Source organism: Poecilia latipinna, unplaced genomic scaffold, assembly GCF_001443285.1.
Source record: "Poecilia latipinna isolate Pla-1442-1.1 unplaced genomic scaffold, P_latipinna-1.0 Scaffold1861, whole genome shotgun sequence".
NCBI classification, from domain to species: domain Eukaryota; kingdom Metazoa; phylum Chordata; class Actinopteri; order Cyprinodontiformes; family Poeciliidae; genus Poecilia; species Poecilia latipinna.
Genome location: NW_015114477.1, coordinates 72,499 through 90,146, shown reverse-complemented (window position 1 = coordinate 90,146; position 17,648 = coordinate 72,499). Strand labels below are relative to the sequence as shown.

General features: G+C 38.1%; 2 protein-coding genes across 2 annotated transcripts; one reads left to right on the top strand and one right to left on the bottom strand.

Moving 5' to 3' along the window:
* Positions 1-5,961: 5,961 nt before the first annotated feature.
* Positions 5,962-12,064, bottom strand: mis18a (MIS18 kinetochore protein A). The gene is made up of 6 exons (XM_015014924.1): positions 11,703-12,064; positions 11,089-11,155; positions 10,584-10,706; positions 9,350-9,452; positions 6,595-6,717; positions 5,962-6,479 (listed from the first exon to the last, which is right to left on the bottom strand). Exons 1-5 carry the CDS (start codon positions 11,935-11,937, stop codon positions 6,637-6,639), a joined length of 609 nt encoding a protein of 202 aa, XP_014870410.1. The 5' UTR covers positions 11,938-12,064; the 3' UTR covers positions 5,962-6,479; positions 6,595-6,636.
* Positions 12,065-12,607: 543 nt separating this feature from the next.
* Positions 12,608-15,071, top strand: haus1 (HAUS augmin-like complex, subunit 1). Its single transcript, XM_015014923.1, has 9 exons — positions 12,608-12,771; positions 12,862-13,036; positions 13,465-13,600; positions 13,669-13,803; positions 13,902-14,025; positions 14,451-14,516; positions 14,619-14,690; positions 14,832-14,879; positions 14,975-15,071. The coding sequence occupies exons 1-9, from the start codon at positions 12,751-12,753 to the stop codon at positions 15,017-15,019; spliced, it is 822 nt and encodes a 273-aa protein (XP_014870409.1). The 5' UTR covers positions 12,608-12,750; the 3' UTR covers positions 15,020-15,071.
* Positions 15,072-17,648: the final 2,577 nt, after the last annotated feature.

Here is a 17,648-nt window from a genome sequence, read left to right as displayed (position 1 = left end):
TATAAATATCTTTTAGAAAGAAAGAAAGATAATCGTTCTTATTTAAGCCTCTGAATAGGAGGAGTCAAAGATTCTCCCACTCATTCCTCTGGCATTTAGGAAAAAGCTATGTTGGAGATCCCAAGTGACAAAAAATAGGAAACATTTAATGTTATTAAGACAGTTGGAAAAAGAAATGATATTTATCTCTTTTCAACTTTTTATATCTAGAAAAGTATATTATAAACATGTCATTAAAAACAATATCAGTCCACCGCCAGTAATACATTCCAATTAATTCAAATATAAAATCTTTACAGAGCACAAAACTGGGAAAAAAAAACTGGTGTTAGTAGGTCTGTCATGATAACAGATCTTGTTGGATGATAAACTACCTCAGTAAATATTGTTGTTTTGAGACTATTTGCAAGTTATATGTTAAACACGGCATCCAAAAGCATCAAATAAAACGGAAATTTAAAAAATGCAAACAGCTGAAACTGTAAATAAGATGAATTATGATGTCTCTAAAGAAAATTCCCCTTCAAAAAACATAAGAATGAAAATTATTGAGCTCATTTTCACTTTAACATGTGATTAATTGATTAATTGCATATTGCGGCAGGCTTGGGTGCTATAGCCCCAAGTGTAATTTATCCTCCTGAAATCACTGGGAATAAATTTAAAATGCCTCCTGGAGGATTGAGCTGCCGTGGTTGTAATGATTACCAGCCAGCTCAGTTTACTTTAATATCCATAAATCAATCTCACTGGTAATCAAAATCCCATCTTCACTCAGATCTTCAACAAGTCCCTGTGAGGTTTTTGCTTCAAACGCTCCACCATCATCCAGGTCTCCAAGAACTGCATCCTCACAGGCGTAAATGACTACAGGCTTGTCACCGTATGACTATGGTTTTGAAATTCGGTATTATATTTATTGATATAAATTTGTTATAAAAGAATTACTGATTGCACTTTAAAAATTAGGTAAATTTGTGTTATTAAAGGTAAAGTTTAAACAGTAATGATTTCTTGGTTAATGTCAAGTTGTCATAACAAAGACATTTTGAATAATGTCAGCTTTGTAATAAAAGTGTCATAATTTACCGAATGATGCTTTATTACAACAGACATAAATATTCATGAAGGCTTATTCATGTTCATGACAGGTGTTATGTCATGTTTATGACAGTGTAATGACAGTCTTATTCACCCCCCCTTCAAATAAAGTGTTACCAATAATTTATAGTTATAATTACCCATTCATATAGACAGAGAACAGTTGTGATAAGACCACTCTGTAGTCCAAACTCAATACTACCATTATTAACCTTTTGAGGACATTCAGTGATAAATGTTATTGTATTTATTTTAATGTCTCTAAAACGTATATTTTAATACAGCTAAATACACATGTAAAATCTATAAACAGTTAAATGTAGACGTTTGGACACTAAGCTGTTGTGCAAATACATGTTTGCGGTTGTATCATGCATTCCTCTTTGGTGCTTTCATGCACATTAGAAAGGGGTGCTTATATGGAAATTAGAAAGTGGTGTTTGTAATATGCAAATTAGAAATACTCTGAAAAGGCTGACCCACATGTCACATGTACATCTGAAAACAGTTTGCATGTGCAGCTGTTTTCATACAGCACTAACAGAGAACATGTTTGATTACTTCAATGATTACAAAATGGTGAACAATGTCTGGATGGAAGAAGTTGCAGTTAGAAAGCCTTTCAACTGGTAAGAACATGCATGTGTAAAATTAAGTTGAATACCTTTTTTGTCTTGTTTTGATCATAAAATGAGATAATTCATCAACTTTTATTTTAAATAACCAAAAGTGGTATTGTTAGGTGAGTAGGTGAGTATTAATATATATATATATATATATATATATATATATATATATATATATATATATATATATATATATATATATATATATATATATATATATATATATTTAGAATTTTTAAATATTTCCTTAAGTGAAAACAAACATGAAGAAAAGATTAGAGATTATGTCTTCAACAGTGAGTTGCTAATCCAAGTACATTCTCAGAAATCAGTAATCCACACTGATAAGATAAAGAAAAAATAATTTTCCTCTATGCAAAGATTATTTTAGAAATAATCTGCCAAGAACAGGTCATGTTGTAAGAGTAATCCAGCAGCAAACTAAGGAGAGTGAGCACTAAGTTCATAATCTTTGAAATGACATTTTGACTTGTCAAAGATGTGAAAAAGACAGGTACACATTAAAAAAAAATAAAAAAATTCTGAAAAAATTCCCTGTTAGAAAAAAAGAAATTCCATTTTATTTTACCTTTAGACATTGAACACATTAATGTGAGGCATCTTCTGCCAGAAAAGGACAGTAATGACAGTGCCATTCACAAAGCGATACGACACCGCCACATAACGGGATGTCGTTCCTTTTTCACGTGTGTGTAAACTGTCCACTGCTGTCCAGCAGGACTTTATTTCTCTCAATCTGTTCAGGCTTAGATCCCGATGACACTAATCCTGTTTTCTGCCTCCTCCCTCGTCACACATCCACGCGCACACCGGGGTGTCACTGGCAATGGGACGAGCCTTTGTGTCTGAGAAAAACATTAGATTAACCTGCTCCACGGCGACGGCAGCAGAGGATGCTCTCGGGCGGAGGAAACATGACCACACCGGGTCTTTAGAAGAGGGGCTGCGCTGTGTTCTTGCGTGCAGGTTTAGGTTGGACAGGAGAGAGTGAGTGCACGGCGGGTTACCTGGCAGACACGACTGCACACAAAGATGTGGGAGGAAATAAACAAGCAGATGTTTTCTAATGAAGCAGGGGGCTTTGAGCACTCAGAGGGGATTTGGGTTATTCTGTCAGACTGACTGATGAAGGTGATTAATGAAACAAGAAGGCTGATGCACAGGCTTTACGGACTCATTGTTCAATAGGCACAGAACAAAAGTGAGCTAAGTTTCTCAAAGGTTAAAGATATAGCTACCCCTCTGATTAATTTGAGAAATCCAAGCACCATGTGAAGAACTTAACTGAGCTGCAACTAGTCGACTAATGACACCAGATCGTCTTAATCACTTCAGCTGCAAACACATGTTGAACAAGCCGCCGTGTTAAGGAAACACAAAGGGGATGAATCAAGTCAAATGTTTAGCCAGGTTCCCCAAAGATTTGGCTTTTTACCTGCATTTTACTTTAAAATATGTTAAAGTTTCCTGTACATTGGTTTGGTTATAAATAAATAAATAAATACTTTTCTAGGGTTCTCTGTCCTTTTAACACAGATTTTCAAAGTGTGAAGAAATGGCTTAATAATTAGTTTTAGGATTGTATTTTAAATAAAATCATAAGAACAGCTAAGTCCAATATTAAGTATTCTTTAAATGTTCTTTCTGGAAGCAGTAATAGTATGTTGGAGTTGCTGAGCTGACTTGGATCTGATTGAAAATCTGTGGAGCTAGAAGAACATTAGGGTGACGGCAAGGAAGCCTTCCAGATTCACAGATTTGAAGTTGATCTTAAAAGTTAAACCATCAAAATACCAAAAGAAACCCACAAAAAGCTGTCCAACAACTGGAAGCTGGTCTTGATGCCTGCAATATGGATATGTTTTTCTTGAATACAAAGGGTAAAAATCACTTTAGATATACAAACTTTCAGTAAAATGTAATTAAAATGGTTTCCCCCAAAACTTGATACATCATATGGAAATATATTTGTTTTATTTTCAAATGAAGTATTGATTGAATTAAGACATGTTTTAAACTAGACCTAAAACTGGGCAAAAGGAAGGAATGAAAGAAAATCAGATGGAAGTAAATATGGAGAGACAGATAGGTGGATGGATGAATAAACAGATGGAGGGATTGACAAATAGGTGGATGGATGGATGGTTATTGGTAAAATGAACAAAAATGGGGAAAAAAATAAGAGGAACTGGAAAAACAGGTTTTCCTAGATTTTTCTCAACCCCTTATCATCACCCTAATCTTTTGTTCACTCCACAAAATCTATTTACAATTGCTTGCAACTTATCCATCAAAAAAATTAAAAGCAGATTCTATACATTTCAAAACAGTGTAGAAAATCTGACTAGAAGAAACTGAGAAGTGCTCACAATCTTCTCGTAAAACCAGTGTGTTCATTGCCAGGATTGGGCTGTTAGAGGGTACAGGAGTGGTATGGTTCACACCGGCTGTGGCAAACCAACAGTTAACTCAGGAACGGGTCATAAATCAACCTGAGCCTGGCGAGCCACAGCACTTTATCAGAGGTAAATTTAAATATAAAACTGTCAGCCTGGGAGATAAAAACGGGCATTTTTGATATTATAAGCAATGCTGACAAACCCCAAACATATACCCCTCAATTACTCTCCACCAGAGCACAAAACACCATTAGATTTAGATTTTTTTTGCTGATAAAATAAACATTTATTTTTTTTCTCCGCAGCCTGCAATAATTTTAAATGTGTATGAAAATTCAGCATATCCTAACTTGGCAACACACAGGTGGCACTCCTTGATATGTTTTTTCCCCTCAAAAACAAGATCTGAAATTCAATCAAAGAGCACTAGAGAGCCAATAGGATCTCAGTGTCTGTGGCAGCAGCAGCACCAGCCTGGGTTGGCCATTGGTCGGCTGTTTCACACAGGAAGGGATGTAATTGGTTGCCAGCGCACCAAGGCTTCATTGCCTCCATGGCAACATTGCTTCCTTATTGCTTAGGGAAGGTGAAAAGGAGGGAAGGAGGGGAGGCGACTTTCACTCAGACGGTACCTCTGCATTATTCATCCTTTGTCCCCGTGTGCTGGTAGAGTGTGTGTGAATGCACTGACTGACTGATGTGTGTGTTTCTATCTTGGTTTGGGTGGCAGTGATTGGTTGAGACGTTAGGGGGTGAATAAGGTGAAGCCAGTGCAATAATTGCACCCAACTGTGCAATGCATCCAGCAACACCATGTCTATATATAAAACAACTAAATGAGCTCTGGGGCCATTTAGGGAGCCACTCACTAAGATGCTGACTAACTTTAAAAAGCACAGTTTGAGTTTTTTGAGACTTAGTACTCTGAATTTTAAAAATGGGACACATGCAACATTTTTTTATTTACTTATTTGCTTTGTTTAAGGGGGGGGTGCAGCATACATCTGGACTGCCGACTGGATTCTGACTGGCAGGAGCGCAGTCAGCGGACGCACACCTGGGCTCATCTTTACACCATCACCAGAAACAACAAAAACAACCACCACGCGGTTTGTTTGTTGTTGTTTTGATTCCTCCAACATCCCCTCCCCACCCCACAGCAGTTGAGGGTGGGGAGAACTGGAGGGAGGGAGAGAAGAAAGAGACACGGGTGGAGTCAGAGCAGGAGAAAAACATCACACAAGGATTAGTGTTAGGTGGGTGGGAGGAGGGTGGGGGGTCATTCAGGACTCCTCCCTCTTCATATGTGTTTTGTGCATGAGCAGGGAGAAAAAAAGGGAGGGGGAGCAGCAACGCCTATTGACAGGCGTGTTGGCCGGCGAGCTGGCTGGCTGCTCCTCCGGCAGCGGATGCGGTGACGAGATGGCAACAGACACCCAGCGTAGCACGTGCTCTCAGTTGCCATCGCAACCTGCCCTTGGATACAGCATGCTGGTTGGCCGTTTCTAGCTGTTGTTGTTGTTGTGCGAGGCTGATGAAACCTCGTGGATGAGGGAGGGCGAAGCAGAGCCGCGTGGAGCCGCTTTCCTGCTCCGGGAGAAAGTGTTGCCAGGCACATTAGAGGTCAGCCAGTAAACAAACAGAGAGGCATTAATAAATTAATCATCCTAGCCACCAGCGACCCTCGAAGAAACTTGCCATTTAGCCCTCATCTCCAAGAGAAACAAAGCAAGATGAGCCCCCTGATCCTTTACAAACACTTGGGCAAAACAAGAGGAAGCAGTTGAAAAGATTATTTCAAGAAATCAAACTGGTTTGGTTTGTCACTTGAAGTTAGCAAAACTTTTATTACACAAGAACAGCTGGACAACCGAAAAAGCTCAAGAACAACAATGAGACAATGCAACAAATGAAAAAGGTGCTTTACAAATGCTTTCATTATGATCACTTTCTGCTTTAATAACAAACAAAACATCCTGGGTAAATCTGCAAGCTTAAAAACGCTACACACTCGAGGAACAGAACAAAGAGGAAACGAAGAGTGTGTGGCCTCAAGTGGTCAGATCAATACCGCAATTGTGCTGAGTGTGCAGCCCGGCTGATGACATCCTGGACAAATAAACATTCTGCTCATGGCACGCATTTATTCTGCACCGGACCCACAGAGCAGACGCTGCGAGCCGCAAGGAGCCGAGGTGGCAAGATGATTGATTACAAGAGCAGGCAGTCTTTGTTTCACCGCTGGTTTTTAGGACAAAGCCCAGCAGACGGTGTATGTGTGTGCAGCTTTACGTTCCTGTGTACAAGGTGTAAAGGGGAAAAAATTTTCTCCGGGAAAAAAAAAAAAAAAAAAAAAAAAGTGGCTGATATTAAACTTCAGAGCTGGAGGCATTTATGCATAAACACGTGCACAAGTTGAGACAATAAAATCTGTAATTTGCAACACCTGGGAATAAACAGCATCACAGATGACTTGACGCCCATCGTCGTCAAGCCTCGTCGCATTCCTCCTTAAGGCCCGCTTCGATCTCCTCCAGCCGCTGTGCCATGGACACGACGAGCATTTTCATCTGGAAACATCGGGACCGGGTAACGGAGAAAGACAGACATTTTATGGTGTTTGCAATCTCGGGGCGAACAGCAAAAGAGAGGGTGGTGAAACAAATGGATGGAAGTAGTCACAGCGGGGCAACAAACGAAGAGGGAAACTGGACAGGTGGGGAAATGAAGAGAGCAGAGACAGAAGGGAGGAGAAGAGATAATTAGACAAAGGTGCCAGAGAAGAAGAGGAGGGGATGGGTGAGCAGGAGAAGGGTGGGGAAACAGGTCAGCGAGAACAGCAGACGAAAAACTCATTTAACTGTCGACAGAAAAGATGGAGTACAACTACAGCAGAAGAGGCAACAAATATCAGACACAGAACAGATCAAATCTGTGCTGATATTTACACTAGCTTAACAATTCAAGAACTTATCTATATTTTACTTAGAAAATAGATTGGGAGTTTAACTTTTTGGTAATTTAAGATATAACGGGCAAGAAGCAGTCCAAAGTATTTCTGGCTCATAGATTCTGTTTAGCAGTGTCTCTTCTTTGGTACAGAGAACCACTGATGGGGCTGAGCTGAAGTTACCCTGGAAACTACAAGACTTGCCGTTTTCCATCCATCAGAAAGTATTCATGGGTCAGTGCTTCTCTGATAGTGCTCATCTCCTTTATATCATTTTGCTTATGCTACTCAGTCTGATTCATCTCTATTCTTGCCACATGTTTGATCAGCATGAGGAATTCTTGCAAAGTCCCTGACTGCATCCAATCAGCCTTAGTTGGGAAACTTTTTCATCAACTGGAAAACATACGACTGTGACTGGATTTTCATCAGAACTACAACTGAATCAAACTCTGATATCAAAGCAACACATGACAATCTCATTGGATTTTGTTGGAGTGAATTAGATTCATTTTGATTTGGACCAAATTGGTCTTCATGTACCTGGGTATGAATTAGGCCCATTTCTCACTGAGAAGACATGCATTATGAACTGGCACTATAAAAATAGAAATCATTTTCAAACTCTTGTGTAGCTTTAAAAAAAAAAAAAGCTAACAAGTGCCCCTTTAAAGTTTTAATTTTATTTTAAAAAATCTTAAATTGTACTTGAGTGAAGGACTGACAGATCATTTGGCAGATTAAAAGAAGGTGAAATAAACACAGTACTTACAACATACCCAAGTATTTAATCAAAGTTGCACTGAAAAATCTAAACTCATCATTTTCCTGTATTAATTTTTGATTGTCTCCCCATGATTGTAAAAAGTAAAAACTTCCTAACGTTTTGATTATATTTGTAGATTTCAAATAATGCCACACATTCTTGATGCAAGACTTATTCCAGCATATATTTTAATGCATCAACAATTAATAATAAAAAAAATCTAATCAACAGCCTATATAGATAAACATGTCAACAACAGGCTCAATTGTAGATTTAATCTAAATTTCCACCTCTCATATTTCATTACGGTGTACTAAATGCACCCTTTGTCTGAATGGCAAAGATGTCATTGTGTGACATTAACTTTGCAATGTTCAATGTTCTTGTTTTGGCAAAAAACAAAATCTAATTAAAAGTGAGAACTGCTCAAGTAAACGACAGAAAGTTGGCATGGTGTTTAATTACAGTCTCTGTGTGCACATAAAGACGCATCTGTTGATCCAACAAATGCATTCGTCTTCAGGGCAGTGTGACCTGTTTCCAATTCACGTGCATAAAAGATAAAATCTCACTGTACAATGAGCCGACTGCCAAGTGTGGGATGTTCAAAGGGGTGAGATAAGCGCAATAATGTTCCAGATATTCATTAAGTTGAAGCAACAAAGACACTTCATCATAAAAAACTGTGTCCCTTCAACAAAGATTCCTCAACACGCTCTCCAGCTATTGTGCCCAAAGTGCTGGAGTGTGGGAGGGCTAGCAGGTACTCCTGCACACTACCACCACCTACTGGACAATTAATGTTTCTGCTGTTTTTTTAGGAGGAAATTTCCTAAACAAAGGGTGATTTGGATGAATTCAGAAAACAAACACACAATCAAAGAACATGTGGAAGAAAATAAAATGCAAGCATGACAATAAAACATAGAAGATCATTAGAGCTACAATAAACAGACAACTTTAAACAGCAGTGATTTTGGATGTTAAAATGAAGAAAAGATGCAGAACTTTGCTCCTTTGAGCGAAGAAAATAACTTGGGAGGTTAAAATATGAAAGTGTTTTTTGGAAGGTGACACGGGTCGGCAGATGAGGTAATGTCTGATATCGGAGTCTGCCCACTATGGGGGAATGGGTTTACCGGAACAAAGCTGATGTCATCCTTATGCTGTAGTACAACCTGTGCATTTAGAAAGCCTCATCAGGAGAAGAATACAACTCCACACTGGACGACTCCAGCCAAAACTGCTTTAACCTGCTGCTCAGATTTCTATTTTCCACTTCAATATCAGATAGATATTTATTTTTTATTTATCAGACAGCACAATAATTTTAAGACAAATAACAACGCAATCTAATACAGATGTATAGATGTTAATCTTGACAACAAGCTTTAAGGGAAGACAGAGTGCTAATTTCACAATTTTTACATCCTGATAGAACTACGTGAAGGAAGGCAGACAAAGAGCAGCAGACGCAATAAATTACCTCTGCCAACTGTTGTTCAACATTGTGCCTGTACTCCAGTGTAACCAGCTGCTCTTTGGGGCCCTCTGCTGCCAACATCTGGCCTCCAGAGCCGAGCACATAGCTGAAAAACACACAGGGTGTGAAATTATCTGGATACATAACATCACTCACATGGCTGCAATACAACGTAAAATTGACATATGATCAATAACAATGAACTATTCTACAAAACTGGTTTTATTGTTTCAAATATAAACAGAGCGTTAATGTGAGGATTCCTAGTCTAATGCTGCACAACTAATATGAATATATTAGAAGTGAGTAACGCCACACATTTGAGGTCACTGAAAACAGGGCTGCGGGTAAAAAAAAAAAAAACATCTTAGAGAAAATATCAAACACCACAGCGTAATTTATTAGCATAAACTAGCAAGAATATGATTGAACATAATTAAAATCTGGTAATAATTCAAAAAAGTGTTTGTGCTCATCAGTCAAAATTGAAAAGCAAGAGTAAGCGGTTATTGTCTTTGGGCTCAATATGGCCTCATCTTACAATCAATTTTTACAATTTGTGGCAACACTAGAAAAGATGCAAAAATAGTTGAAGTAGCATAATTTCCCACCGAAAAATAAAATGCAACCTTTAGTTTAAGAGCATTAATTCACAGAAAATAAATCATGTAAAAATATCTTTTTTTGATGTTTTTTTTTTTTTTATTTTCTATTCAGAGACCTCAAAGTTGATTGTTTAATAATGTTTAAATAGTAATCCACAATTTTCTGTTAGCTTTGAATATAAATGACTTAATGGCCTTTACTGTTATGCAATCTTTGAAAAACAAGCCAACATGAAAATCAATTACAGCATGTGTATTTTAATCATATTGTAAACATTATTCATTTCATAAAAGTTTCCCTCTTAACCAATAGTAGCTGGAGTGGAGCATTTGTGTTTTCCATCATTGTTAGTCGTTAGATTTGCTTATGTGTATTGTGTTTATTTGTGTTAGTAAGTAGATCGCAGTTTGATTATTAGTAACTACAATTTTTGATTAGAGCAATTACGAGTACTCACTGACTTTTCTTTTACTCAATAATTCAAGTGTTCACTTTAGTGTTGATCCTTTATAAATTATTATCTTGAGAGATATACAGAAATCTTCTTGCTTCATTTATTTGTAAATAGAGAACATTAAAGAAAAAGGAAAATACATTTCAGACAGTAACGGTGAACTAGAAATGAAAGCACCTGTCGATGCTGGCTACGCTGAGACAGAAAGTGGACCTCTTGTGGTCCAGGTTCCGGGGCGTAGATGTGTAGACCATGCCAAGCAACGAGTAGCAGCTGCGACAGATGAGATCCACAACCAGGCTGTTGAGTGAAATAAAAGTAAAAGAACATAGAAAAATTCATAATTTGAATAAATGCAATTATACAGAAATGTAAAATATGCATCTAGTTCATGAAATAAAAAACAATCGTAAAGCGTTAACAAATTTTTGCTATCCAGTCACGACTCAACCGTAATACCATAAATAGCTTGTAATAGTAGACCATTATATTGTATTAGTAGCTTTAAGCATTAGAGTGCATTAGCGCTTGAAACATAGCAGTAATTTTAAAAATGAGCAGATAAGTCTAATAATAGTAACACTGATAATTCTGTTTTTTACTTAAAATTTAGTTTTAAACCAGAAGGCTAGAAAATGGTTACATTAGTAACTCCTAAAGTACAGAGTGTAACCCTTCTTACCAAGCTGATTGTTTGTTCATTTCAAGGAAGTGAGTGTCCTTTCCAATGATAACATTGTTGGTGACCCCTGTAATGGTAACAATAAACAGGTCAGCATGGTGCATCACATTCTCACAAAATAGCAAACTATTAGAGTGGCACCTTATACTTTTCAGCATATATATTATATATTGTGTTGGGGGTTTCAATCAGACAGCAGTTTGCTGGTCTGAATTTGAGAATAAAGTAACATAGTACTATTGCAAAGCCAAGACACAAGCCTGTCAGCGGCCAGATCAGTCAGTTCAGGGTTTAAAGTCTATTTAAAACCTGAACTATAAATGTTTAAATTTACAGTTCATTAAAAAAAAAAAAAATAAAGTATAAATGCAAGCTCACTATTGAATTATGACAGATATATCTGCCTGTTCTAGGCTTAAATCCTAGAACCTGCAAAGACTGTAAGGAAGGAGATAATGGATGGATTAATAGATGAATGGATGGATTAATAGATGAATGGATGGATTAATAGATGAATGGATGGGATGGACGGATAGTTGGTTGATGCACAAAACCACATACCAATGGATAGACATAATGGGGGAAGGATTCACACAGGAACAGGCCATACTCACGCTTTAGTTTTATTTGGTTCTGGTCGTCTTCACTTCCATCCCACGACATTGAATCTCCTATAGGCAGCCTGCACTTCCCGCAGATGAAAACAACGGGCCCGTCATCGTCTTCTACTTCTTTATCTGCTCGGCCGAAGAGTTTTTCTTCCACTGCGCTAGAGTCGATACTAGATACCTCAAACGTCTTGTTTATGTTTATTTGAAGACGTCTAGTAGGTTTTTCTTTTGTTGCCATTACTGCAAACCCAGTGCGGCCGAAGTGTGTTTTGAACTTAGGCGGTTGGTTCAAATATCCGGAAGCACTCGAGATGTTCACTACTGCATACTTCCGCTTTCGTTTTTCTGCCTGAAAAAGTGGATTGAGTGCAAACATTTTATCATACTATATGGACTGATTAAACGAAAAAAAATATCTAAACAGTAAAAAAACAACCCTCCCCGCCCCAAAAAAACAAAACAACAAAAAAACAAAAAACAAAACCAAAAAAAAAAAACAAAAAAAAAAAACAGAAGGGATAAAAGAATTGCTAAAAAGAACAAAATAAAATAAGAAAAAAATATTTTTGTTTCTACTTTGCCTTTGGATTTTTATACTGGACTTTTATACAAGCTCTGAAAACAGATACTAAACCTACTCGGCTCCGCGATACTCGGGATTTTCACTTATCCCGTTTTCTGAAACGGGTTCCTGGAGTGAACTGTCTTAACTTCACAACAATCTTTGAAATTTTAGAGGAAAAAAAAAAAAAGATAAAAGTGACACGAATTATTTTTTTTTTGTACACTTTAAAAAACACATACATAACTAATTGATTACACTTACGCATAAGGTATTTATCATTTTCGTGTAAAAATATATTTATATACAATATATATTTATTTATATATTGTAAAACTTCGAAACAAAGTTTCTCTGTCTTTTCATTGGCTAAAAACCAGGAAGTTAATTTGAGGGGCGCGAAAACACACGGCTTTTATATTGAGAAGCGTCAAAACATTTCACATTTCTGTAGTGACTGTCTAGGTTTTTCATGCTTTTTCTGTGATCATGTGTGAAAAGCTGAGGAAGGTAACTCTTTGACTCTAGTAAACACACATTAATGCGCCAATGCGCCAGCCGCATTGCTGATATTGTCTTATTTTTCTGTCTTTTCCACAGGTGAACAGCTGGTTGGGGGCGGTGTTTGGGGATCAGCCAGTGCCACCGTTTGAGGTGAACACCAGGACAGTGGACATACTGTATCAGATGGCTCAGTCCAGTGAAGCCCGCTGCAGTGATACTGCTCTCCTCATAGAAGACTACAAGCAGAAAACATCAGAGTATCAGGCTGACGGTGAGGCACACACAGCAGGGAGAATAGACGATGCATAAAACATTTGGATTGGAATGGCTGAATTGATCTAAAGTGTTTAGATTTGTCGAATGGCATTTTTTGCACATGTAGAAACTAATAGAAACCGAAGTAAATTATTTTTTATGGCTTAAGATTCAGGTGTGTTTTTATTTTTTATAGCTCTCCAAATTGTCTCCATATCAGTCCACTAAACAGCACTAAAGACTACTATTGAAGCATTTAAGGTGAATATTTTCTGCTCAGATGTCCAAATTGTAATTAAATTGGAGGGAAAATAGAAATCTGAGTTTAGAAAATGCACAGGATTTCAAAATAAAGAACACATAAGAACTCTTTAGCCTGTTTTTCAATGTTTTCCAAAAGCTGTATTTCACTAATCCCATCTTTCTGTTTTTTCCCCCACCTAGCTGCCCACCTTGAGGATGTTCTTCTGCAAGGTGTCGGCCTGTCTGGGGCAAGCTTGTCAAAGCCGACTGCAGACTACCTGTCTGCTTTAGTGGACAATGCTATGGTGCTGGGAGTGAAAGACACGTCACTCGCCAGGTAATTTCCTGTGCTCCTGTGTTTCATTGATCAGAATGTATGATTGTTTCATTTATGTTTGTTTGTAGCTTCATGCCAGCAATCAACAACCTCACTGGTGATCTTCTGGAAGTCGAGAAGTCAAACAGAAAACTCGAAAGGGAACTAAGGGCGCTCCAAAAAAGACTCGGTTCAACTCTGGTGCTGCGGGGAAATCTACAAGAGTAAGAATAACGCGTGAAGCGAGCTGTTAAGTGTGTGAGTTGAGTTTGATTAGAAGGTTGGGCTTACACATGTACACATTGGCGGTCTTCGTTCTCAGGGATATCGACAAAACTACCAAATCTCAAGCAGTGGAGAGTGCAAAAGCAGAGGAGAGGCTGCTCAACATGGACTTTGTGACGGCCAAGGCTCAAGAGCTCAGTATCAGACAGCAGAGGTCAGAGGTATGTTGCAGCGTATTCCTCTTTATAATTTGGGATTACTGCATAGATGGGATGCTGAGGTGCTAAGTTGGATCATTTCTAGGCCATTTTGTGATTTAAACAGCAACCTGCTTGATCCACAGATAGGAATCAACTTTATGCTCGACAAAATATGATTCACATCTCCACATTTAGACTCAGAAAAAATTTTCAGATGCGTATACGTCAAGATAAGAAGCTGCTGCTCAGCTTTAGAAAGAAGTCTCATAAAAAAAGACCTGTATTTTTTTTCCCCCTTTCTAAATGATCAAACAGTTTAAATTCTGTTTACCTAGTTGCAATGTCGTCTGCCTCTTGTTTAAAACTTTAATAGATACACTGTTTAGTTTGTTAGGAGGGCCATGGTCTTCTGTTAGTCACTTTATTCTACTCTGCCAATCCTGCAGGCTCAGCTTGTATCCAGGAACATGGACAAGTCCATCACCCACCAGGCCATTGTGCAGCTTTCTGAGGTATTTCAGCATTTTCACCACATTCATCGCCATGGGGATAGAAGCTTTACTTTGTCTGCATTCAGGGTTTGAAACATGACATCTTATTTTTTCTCTCTGCAGGAAGTTGGCGCACTGCAAAACGAAATAATCCCCCTGAAAAAGAAGCTGGAGCCGTACATGGACCTGAGCCCGGTGCGTTCGTTTTCTAGTTTTTCAGACTTCATTACTTTTCCAACCAAAGGGGCGATCACGTTTCCTGTTTCATCCTTTGAAAAGAAAAAAAAAATCAGTTAATCTTGAAATGTGCTTTTTTTTTTCATTCTAAACCTTCAGAGCCCATCTCTTGCACAAGTGAAGATAGAAGAAGCAAAAAGAGAACTAGTGAGTGTTTAAATATTTTGGTTTTATAACATATAGGATGTCATTCTTTGCTCGTTTGTCATTTGAATTCTTTTTTTCTTTCATTCATTTTTTAGGCTTCTCTCGATTCCAAACTTGAGACAAAGGTGGATTTTAAATGAAGTTGCATGTTGCACAGTCCTTTCTTTAAAAATAAAGTTTTTGCACTCATCTTTTTTTTCTACCTTTACCTGTCTTTATCATTAATGTTAAAAAGAAAAGTGATTTGAGGCATTTTGGGTCTCCTAAATACCTCAAACCACTTCTTGCCTCTCTCCTCCTTTGCCTTGGGACCTTACTTAAGTAGAGGTTAAATATTTCAGAGATTTTGGACACTCATAAAAAGCTCACACAGTATCCATATTAGTTCATATACCTTGAACATTTTTATATTTTACAACCCGTGTAACTAGCTTATTTTGTCTTGTAGGTTTACCAACAAAACATTGTTTGCATGCTTGTCAGTGTCTAGAAACGGGTAAAATTTTCTGATATGATTTTAGCTTTCTTATTTTATGATGAAATATGAAAGGTAAAAATAATACTCTAGTGCTAATGTGTAGCTGGATGACTAGTCTGTCTGCACCCCTTCCTGTTTGTTTCAAACATCGGCAACACTAATGAAATGTTTCGCTTTTCCTCTCTGATCACAGCAATCTAATTGAGGGGTTGGTCTTGGAGTTATAAAAATAGTCTTGACAGATTATACCCAAACAAGTTTTAATCTGTGTGAACAACCTGATCAAATGCGAGTTCTCTTTGTTTTTGTTTTTGTACATGTATTTTTGTCCACCTGCATATTGTTTCTCAGCCCTTCTGGAATCCAAATAAGTCTTCAATACATCTTGGATCTTGTTCTCAAAACCTCAGTATTTTACCTCTAAATCCATTTGCTTTAATGTAATTCCTTCAACATCTGACCGACAAGTCTAAAGGTAAAGGAAACCCTTTGAGATTTACAATAAAATGGCACTGGCTTTGGAGGGATAATGTCACATGGAGTTAACGGTGGAGCACTTTGTGCCTGAAGCAAAAAGCAGACAGAATGGAATCAGCCTGTTCTGTCTGCATGTAAAATATCCCCTCACCGTTTCTCTGCCCCGTCGGTCTCCGTCCTCTGGAGCGGAGCAGAGCCTGGACACCTCGACGGTTTCTGTCAGCTTGACTGCTGTAGGACCTGATCTGCAGTCTGACGTGGAGACTGAGCCGTTACCATGGAGTGGGCCACAGATGCTTACTGGAGAGCAGTTTTCCCACTGGGGGCCCCCCGGCTTGGAAGAAAAGAACCATGTGGTTAGAGTACCAACGGTTTGTATTAAAAAAAAAAAAAAGAACATGATCTGGCAATTTTTTTCCAGAGAGGTTACATTTGTCTCCTAAATGTGTCTTACTCCTGTGTGACTCTGTTCATCAAATATTTTTCGCAGTTCTGTCTTCTGTTGCTGGAGTTAACTTGACAAAGTTAAACAGAAACAGAACCCGAGATATAATTTGTGTGAAAAAGAACGCAACATATCTCATTTGTTTACATCTGTTCTTCTAAGCAACCAGAATGTCTTCTCTCATTTTAATAAATTGCCGTAAGCCATGCTTATTTCTGATTTTTTTAATTTGATGTAGGCTCTTGTTTTGTACTTATTTTCACAAGATTGAGACTGGCGTATCAAAGATATGAAAAAAAAGAGACAAATTAGAAGGATGAATGTTGAATTTGATATTTATGCATTTGTGGTTAAAAAGTGGGACAAATAGAGGTTCTGGGGGAAAAAAAATCCAGGGTTTTTTCTTTCAATCCAATCATGTAATTTGTTTTGTCACATTACAATCACACAGTGCAGGATATAAGTAAGATTGTATGTAGCAAACACAAGGCAGTGAATGGTTGGGAAAAGGAATAAAAATGTTTTTCAAAATATTTTATGAATGCATTCCATACATTAGTCAGTTGCCCAGACCAGACTACTGGGTTAACTTTAACCCAGATAGTACACAGTGTTGTGGTCATCTAGATGCACATATGATGAGCTTAAAAGACCCAGTAAATCGCTGAAAACCATTTTAAACAATTGCAAGAGGCAAAGCGTAAAGAAATTGGAAGTTGTTGAAACTTCTGTACAGTACAAATTAGAAGCAAACATAAATATCAGACTGTGACTGTGTGTGTTTGAGTATCAGATACAATAAAAATGGTGCCTGAAATTTGCAGGAAAAAGTAAAATAACGTCAAAGAGCGTGGAAGCCTAGGAAGAATATCTATGTGCCTTTTGGAGGGAGAAAGAAAAAAAAACATCATGCGTCATTCTAGCGCGAGCTGCCCGTGTTCCCTTTAAAATAGTTTTATGTGCCACTCCCACTCCATGATTCCCACTCAGCTGTTACTGTAAATCGCTCCCAGTTCCCACATGGTGCTATCCATTCACAGATCCGCGCAGGAGGACTCGATTGTTGCCATGAATCGGACCGATGACCACCTCGTCCGTCACCTGTGAGCAGCTTGTTGCGCAGCTGCTATTTCCCACGTCCTCTGTGGTCCGTCGCCGCAGCCAGACAGCCGCTGCTTCTCTACGACAAAACGCCGTAGCTGCTGATCTGAGTCTCAGCGCCTTGGAGGTATTTTCTGTCTCTCAGGGAGGAGAGCTGGATGACTTTCTGTGAGCGACCAACTTTTTTTTTTTTTTTTTTTTTTTTTTTTTGATTTAAAAAAGAGGAACCCAACCCCCCGGCCCTTGGGGGTCGTCCCCCCCCCCCTTC